The following is an 8,535-nucleotide window of genomic DNA, read 5'->3' as shown; positions in this document are numbered from 1 at the left end:
GTAGGGATGATTTTAACAGCAATTTTAATTGGAAACACAGCCGTCAATATTTGGTTTTTAATTCGGTTTTTATTGGGGTTTATATTTTTGTGTTTTTGTATTTTTGTATTTGTGTATAGTATCTGTTTTTAAATATGCTGTGAACCGCCCTGAGTCCTATGGGAGAAGGGCGGTATATAAATTAAATTATTATTATTATATAAATTAAATTATTATTATTATTTCCTCCAGGTGTCGGGGGAACTGCTGCGCAACCACACTCTCAACAACCTTCGCCACAAAGCGAAGGTTGGAGACCGGACGATAGTTAGCTAATACATCTGGGTCCAGGGAAGGCTTCTTGAGGAGGGGCCTCACCACCGCCTCCTTCAAGGCCATGGGGAAGACACCCTCCCACAAGGAAGCGTTTATAATTCCCTGGAGCCAGGCTCGTGTCCCCTCCCGGGCAGCCAGTACCAGCCAGGAGGGGCACGGATCCAGTAAACATGTGGTTGCATTTAGCCTCCCCAGAATCCTGTCCACGTCCTCAGGAGCCACAGAGTCAAACTCGTCCCATATAACAGTCTCAAGACTTGCTCCTGTCTCCTCCCCCGGGGCCACCCAGTCAAAGTCAAGACCTTCTCGAATCTGAGCGACTTTGTCATGCAGATATTGAGCAAAATCCTCGGCCCTCCCCTCCAGGGAATCCCCTCCCCCCCTCAACTGAAGGAGAGAGCGGGTCACCCTGAAGAGGGTGGCCGGGCGATTATCTGATGACGCAATGAGGGTGGAGTAGTAGTTAGACCTCGCCACCCTCATTGCCACTAGGTAGGATCTAACCTGTATCCTTACCTGTGTTCGGTCAGATTCGGTTCGGCTCGCCCTCCAACTGCTCTCCAGGCGTCTTTTCCGGCGCTTCATCTCTCTCAGCTCCTCGGTAAACCAGGGAGCCAATTGAGATCTGCGCCGGATCAGAGGCCACAACAGCACGACTCGGTCCAATGCTGCGGCAGCGGCCGCCTCCCAGGCCCCCGCCAGATTTTCAACCGAATCGTGAACCAGGTCCTCAGGATATGGCCCAAGCTCCGTCAGGAACCTCTCCGGGTCCATCAGGCGCCTGGGGCGGAACCATCTAAGCGGAAGGAAGTTAATTATTTGTTTTTCAAGACTTCTATTAAGACTTTTCATTTCTTCAGAGCTTTAATTGTAATGATATAATAATAATTACAATCATGTGGCAATGTAGTGGAATAAAAGGAATATTAAAATAACTTACAACAAAGATAAGTCTGCAAATAGTCAAAAAAGTTAGATACCTATGAATTTATTTAACAGCAAGACGTACAACATTAAAAGAGGACAATTATGAAAAACTGTTGAAATAAATAAAACTAGACTTGAAAAAGTGGAAAAATCTTCAACTGTCATTACTAGGAAGAATAGCTACAGTTAAAATGAGTGTTCTGCCGAAATTACTCTTTTTATTTCAAATGATTCCTGTTAAATTGGGGGGGAAAATTTTTTTTGATGACCTAAATGCAACAATATTGAGATTTATTTGGCAAGGGAAGAAAGCACGAATTAAAGCCAAAATGTTACAAGAATCTAAAAACAGTGGAGGATTTGGACTCCCAGACTGGAGACTATATTATCAAGCAGCCATTTTATCATGGCTCAAAGAATGGATAACGCTTAGAAACAAAAGATTACTGTACCTAGAGGGGCATGACCTACAAATCAGTTGGCATGCCTTTCTGTGGTACGGGAAAAATAAAATACACAGATATTTCCAAAACCATGCTATAAGGAACGTACTATTTTTAGAATGGGAAAAAATAAAACAAAAAAATTATATTAAACTACCCGAATGGCTTTCAACAATGGAAGCTTTTGCTTACCCAAATTTAATCAACTATGACAAAGTCGTTACTTACAAAGACATTGTGGACAATGAAGGAAATTTGAAAGATAGGCAAGATTTACAATGACAAGGTATTGATCTAGCATGGTGGCCCTATTTGCAAATTCAAACAAGATATCGAAAAGATGCAAAGACAATGGGATTTTATAAAGAACAGATAGAATTTGATCAAATACTTTTAAAAACAGATGAAACCTTGATTAAGAAACTTTACAGATTTCTTCTAAATTTGAAGATGGAAGAAGAACAAGTAAAAGAAACAATGATAACATGGGCAAAAAACTTTGGATATTCTATAGACTTATAAGATTGGCAAAAGTTATGAGATAGAAATATTAAACGGACTAAAGCTGCTTCATATAAAGAAAATTTGTATAAAATGTTCTACAGATGGCACATGACACCAGTAAGACTAGTGAAAATGTTTAAAAATACTTCGAATAATTGTTGGAAATGTAAACAAAAGCCAGGTACTTACTATCATATCTGGTGGGTATGCCCTAGAGCGAAAATATTTTGGCTTAAGATTCATATATGGTGGAAAAGATGACTAAAATACAGATAGAATTTAAAGCAGAATTGTTTTTGTTAGGAATACTAGGAGCCAAGTATGAGTATTTAATATTGCATATATTGACAGCAGCGAGAATAGCATTTGCCCAATATTGGGAAAATGAAAATTTACCGTCTGAAGAGACCATAATTAAGAAAATTTTAGAATGTGCAGAAATGAATAGACTAACTCTAGGGATTAAAGAGAAAGAAGATTCAGTTTATTTTAAAACATGGGACAATTTTTACCAATGGCTAGCCAAAAGAGAGTGAGAAATGAATGTGATACCTTATTGTGAATGTATATTAATAAGATGAAGGACATGTACTGACTAACTAATATTGTTTATGATTATTGTTTCTCATACTGACTATAGCTATTTACTATCATATTAATCAGTGTTACTGAATACATGTACCTGGACAATAGCCAGCTTGCTAAAGCTTGAGAATGTTTATGTCAATGGGGGTAACCCCATTGTCTTTCCCATCCCTGTCCCAACCCTAACCCTGACCCCCATCCTTAACCCCAACTCCCATACCGATCCCATCCCTTTCCCAACCTTATAAAACTCAATAATTTTTTTAAAGGGATTATTAAAATAAAAGATAGAGAAGTAGAGAAGATCACGAAGTAATCAAATCTGAAAATCAAAGTTAAGAAAGATTTAAGAAAGTTGAAAGATTATGGCATAAACCATAAGCTTTGATGGCACTTAGAAAATCTGCATATTGACAAAAATTCCATCTGTCAATTGCAAAAGGCCACACGCTGCTGGGATTTGCATGTGTACTATGCTCAAATACCAATTTGCAGTGATTACACATTGCTGTATATGAAATAATTATAATAAAAGATGAAATTAAAGATTGGTTAACCAACATATGCCTAATAATGAAAGATCCAACAAAAGGGGCAGTAGCAGGCAACTACAGGCCAATTATCTGCTTACAAACAATGTTCAAATTGAGAATTAGATGTACTCTAACAGCATTTAGGTGAATGCTTTTTTTCCATCTGAGCAGAAGGGAAACTTCCCAAAAGGCAGAGGAATAAGATCAATTCCTAATTGACAAGATGATTTTGGAAAAGTATAGGAGAAAGAAGACTAACTTAATATAGATTGGATTGATTATAAGAAGGCATTTGATACCCTGCCACATGATCGGATAAAGTGCCTAGAAATAACAGGAGTCAGCAGAAAATCAGAAGATTTGTGCAAAGATCAAAGTCACTATGGAAGACAGAGTTTTATAGGGTTGATCTGATGGTGAAAAAATACTATCAAAAATGGAATCGCAGCTCAACGTTGTCTGAATATACAGTCACAATATTATAATAGAATTTGGACTGGACAGATATGCCAGCCTTACCAGGGGAAATATTGTGAAAACTAGGAATCAAGATGCCATATGAAAATAACATCATGAATCTGGATAAACATCACTACAAATACCTAGACATCCTTCAGGCTAGCAACATCAAGCACACTGAAATCAAGAAGAAGGTTAGTAGTAAATTACATCATGAGAATGAAGATGATTTTAAAGTCCAAACTCATCAAGGCAATTAACACCTGGGCAACTCCTGTCATTAGAGCCACAGCTAGAATAATGGACTGGACATTAGCAGAACTAAAAGCCCTGGTAGGAAGACCATGAAATTAATGACAGCAAATCATGTCCTTTATCCACATGACTCTATTTACCAAGGAGCATAAGTGAATGTGGAATGTTGCAAGTACATCAAACAATTGAAGAAGAAGAAAAAAGGCATTGGAAGAATATCTGAAGGACAATGAAGAAGATGCACTGAACTAGTATATCATGAACATTGTGATAAAGTACAGTTTTCCATTTTGACTTGAGTTAATTATACTGTGCTTTTCCCAAGAAATTAATCTCCTGTGTTTTTATTTGCATGATTAAAAAAGGTCAAGCAAGAATTCCAAGCATTTGAAAAATATTGAGAAGTATTAATTCTCTCCACTATTCTGGGTAACAGAATGAAATAGTTAATAGCCAAGGCTTCTAAAATAGAAGAAGCCTTTCACTAAAAGTGAAGATACTGGCAGTGTTAGAATATTATTAGCATCTTTTTCTAGTAGGGATAAATATAATAATATTGCAATTATTAAGATATGTATATATTTAGAATTTATTAATTATATCAATATATTAAATTTTATATATATATATATATATATATATATATATATATATATATATATATATATATATATATATATATATATATATATATATATATATATATATATATATATATATATATATATATACATACACGCCAGAAATTATCAGCGCGTTCTGACAGTTTTTAATTTAAAAAAAAATATTGAGAGAAGTCTTCACCTTTTAGGAAGCCCATTACGCTCATTGCTTCCTGATAGCAAGGATGGGATAACTAAATTTGTCTAATTTAATCTGGATTTAGTCCAATAATTTTTAGTGTATATCCAATTCTTTATCTAATAAGGATTTAATAATTTATTACAGGACTTATATTACCAGTCATATTCACAAGTAGGAGTGATGTTTGCATCCATACCAAATTTCAACGATTTTTACATTGAACTGGATGGTAATAATATGGGAGTAGAATGTTTACGCCTGTTAAATGAAATTATAGCTGATTTTGATGAGGTAAGAGCTAATTTGTCTTTACTATTGCCATTGGCTCTGTCTCTCTTTTTTTCTTGGTCAAATCTCCCTATCAGGGCTGTTGTGGAGAAATAGAAGGTTACTTGAGCTACTGAATAAATTTCGAAGATGAAATTATAATATTATGATAATTTATAAAAAAAATTAACTGTTTAATATTAATTTCTGATAAAATGAACATATGGTCCCTTAACTAGAGAATATTTTTTACAGTTGAGTGGGTCCTTAATTCTGTTAAATCTGTTGAGTGGGTCCTTAATTCAAAATATTTTTGTTTGATTATTTATTGTTTTAAATATTTATATAGCCGCCCATCCTCAACCAATTCTGGGTGGCTCCCAATCAAAGATTAAAAGCATATAAAATTATTTTGCAAATTATAAAACATAGCCAGTTAAAGCACAAAATATTTAAACCAACAAAAACATGGCACCAATCCATGCTAATGTGCCAACAATTAATCTTCTCCCAATACTTGGGGGGGGGGGGGGAAGCCAGGTCTTTAAAGCCTTATGGAAGACTAAAAGGGTGAAGGTCTGCTGAACTTGAAGGAGCAGTTTGTTCTATAGGGCAGGGACTGCTATGGAAAAGGCATGCTTCCTAGCTCCCAGTAGAGGAACAGGAATGTGTCCATCCAATCTCATCTGTTAGGACAGGCATATGTGCCATAAATATCTCTAAAAAGGATTAAAAGGAATTATGTTACACAATGGTACAAACTACAGTCTAGCTTGAAGTTTTTTTTCATTTACTTATTGTTACACTAGATTTTCCTTTGCCTCTCATCCAATATCTTCCCACATGCAGAATTGATTCATGGACTAATAAAACTTAAAGGCTATTGCCATTTTGATAATAATTAATTGGTAGTTTTAGAACATACAGAATCAGCTATGCTTCATTGCAACTGCTATGTTCTTTCCATATATACTATATGTCACCTCATTAAGGTGGAACAGATCAGGAAACAAACACACAAGAATTATTAGAAATCTATAGATATAGACAATAGTAATAAAAACCTGAAAGCTTCCATCATTTCTCTTTTCTTCCCTCTTATACCAAAAAAATCAAGGTAAAACATTTTTGAGTTTCTGCCTCACTTTTTTTCTGTTTTCCTAGCTAAGTTCATATTTCACCAATGGTTGCTGCATATTTTCTTGAAGGCTACCTCTGTAATCTTCTATTCCAACCTTTTTGTTTTTTCAAACCAGGTGCAATGTTGGAAAATATTCATGTAAGGAGTTGTGGGATTCTTTCTGTCTGCCTGTAATCCTTCTGAAAATTGAACTAAAGGGTTAGGGGAGAAACTAGCAAAAGAAGATCAAAGTTAAAAATTATCTAGATGAAATTGAAGGAGCCATTCTGCCCCCTCCCACATCTACCCCACCCTGATTTCCAGTATATAACTCCATGGCATCTTCACAGGAGAAGACATTTGACAATGATTTGAATTGTTCCTAACATTCTAAACTCTTCATCAATGCAGCTGCATATCTCAGAGTAAAATTATTATTAAGAGGTTGGAAAAAAATTCAGAAACTCTGTACACTTTCTCATTCTTATTGTATTAAACAAAAGAAGCAAAGATAAATAGGTTTTGCTTAATATGCTGAGTTAATATGCTCCTGAAATTATAACAGGCGTGATCCGTAATAATTTTTCACAACCACTGAAGTCTTTAGATGATATTTGCTACAGGTATGAGGCAGTAAAAAAGGATAAATGCTAAAACAAGGATACACACATTTTTTGTTATCTGAAATATTATGCAATGTTTAATATTTTTGTGTTTTAAACAAAGCTTATGGACAAAGAATATTACAAAGACATTGAAAAAATCAAGACAATTGGAAGTACATATATGGCAGCGGTGGGCCTTGTGCCAACTACAGATAGCAAGGTAAACTATCTTCTTTTGGGATGTTTTATTTAAGTAATATCACATCTGAAGTTAAGAGTTTGCTTTGAATCTGCTGAAGCGGAAACTGAATAAAACTATACATGTTTAACTCCTGAAATCTACAACTCAAAGACATGGCACAGTCCAAAGCAAAGGATTTGTTAGAACCTAGAAAAAAACGAGGTGATTACTAAAAGCCAGCATGGGCTTGTTTAAAAACAAATTATGTCACACATGATTGCCTTTTTTGATAAACTAACTAAATTAGTGGATCAGAGAAATGTTGTGGACATAATATATTTAGACTTCAGTAGACCACAACCTACTTCTTGTAAGATACAACAATATGGGATAGACAGTACTAGCACTAGATGGATTTGCAGTTGGCTGACCAATCACACTCAACAGGTAGTCCTCAAAGGAACTATATCTACATGGAGGGAAGCATGCAGTGAGGTACCCCAAGGTACTATCTTATACCTAATACTCTTCAATATCTTCATATATGACCTACATAAAGAGATAAAAGGGGAACTCATCAAATTTACAGGGAGGAATAACTAATACTTTAGAGGATAAGCTCAAGATCCAGAAGGATCTTGATGGACTCGAGCATTGGGCCCCTTCCAGCAAGCTGCAGATCAGCAGCAAGAAAAATAAGATCTTACACTTAGATAGGAAAAATAAAATGCATGGGTATAGAATAGTTGATATCTGACTCAACAATAGTAACTGTGAGAGGGATCTAGGTATCCTAGTGACCACCACTTAGTTTGCTGCAGCTACGAAAAAAGCTAATGCAATCCTAGGATGCATCAACAGAGAGATAGCATCAAGACAATGAGAAGCGACAGTACCAATTTATATCACACTAATGAGATAATACTTGGAATACTGCATACAGTTCTGATCACCATGATACAAAAAAAGATATTGAGACCCTAGAAAGTGTGCAGAGAAGAGCAACAATTGTTGTGGGACCTAGGTATTTCTAGCCTATCAAAGAGAATGATCGGGGGGACATGATAACTGTCTTCCAGTACTTTGAATGGTTCTCATGAAGAAGAGGGATTAATGCACCAGAGACCAGGAGGAGAAGTAATGGGTGAAAGCTTGTCAAAGAGAGATACAACATAAAAATAAGGATAAATTTTCTTTTTTAAAAAAACAAACAAACAAGTTTTATTGATCTTTTCATTTTACAAACAAGTGCTTAAGAATCAACGTGGTGGCAGGGCAATCAATTATCCACAAAACAAAGTCACATTCATAAGGTTCAGATTAAATCACCTGGACCACCTGGGCTCCCTGGTTTTCCGGAGAGCTTAGGGGGATGAAGCGCCAGAAGAGACGCCTAGAGGGTATTTGGAGGACTACCCGCTCCGAGACCGACCGGACACGGGTAAGGTCACATTTAAGGACTTACCTAGTGGCGTTGAGGGCAGCGAAGCGTAACTACTTTTCTGCCCTCATCGCGTCTGCGGGAAACCGCCCTGCC

At 36.1% G+C, this 8,535-nt stretch overlaps 1 protein-coding gene across 1 annotated transcript in view; it reads left to right on the top strand.

Annotated features, from left to right (window-relative positions):
* ADCY1 (adenylate cyclase 1) overlaps positions 1-8,535 on the top strand; it is a 438,043-nt gene that overhangs the window by 420,128 nt on the left and 9,380 nt on the right. Inside the window, exons 16-17 of the mRNA XM_015816400.1 lie at positions 4,970-5,116; positions 6,939-7,037. Coding sequence (XP_015671886.1) covers positions 4,970-5,116; positions 6,939-7,037 — 246 coding nt within the window. The remainder of the gene's footprint in view (positions 1-4,969; positions 5,117-6,938; positions 7,038-8,535) is intronic.

Source organism: Protobothrops mucrosquamatus, unplaced genomic scaffold, assembly GCF_001527695.2.
Source record: "Protobothrops mucrosquamatus isolate PMUCROS unplaced genomic scaffold, P.Mucros_1.0 scaffold447, whole genome shotgun sequence".
In the NCBI taxonomy this organism is placed as follows: Eukaryota; Metazoa; Chordata; class Lepidosauria; order Squamata; family Viperidae; genus Protobothrops; species Protobothrops mucrosquamatus.
This window is presented reverse-complemented; position numbering and strand designations above follow the sequence as displayed.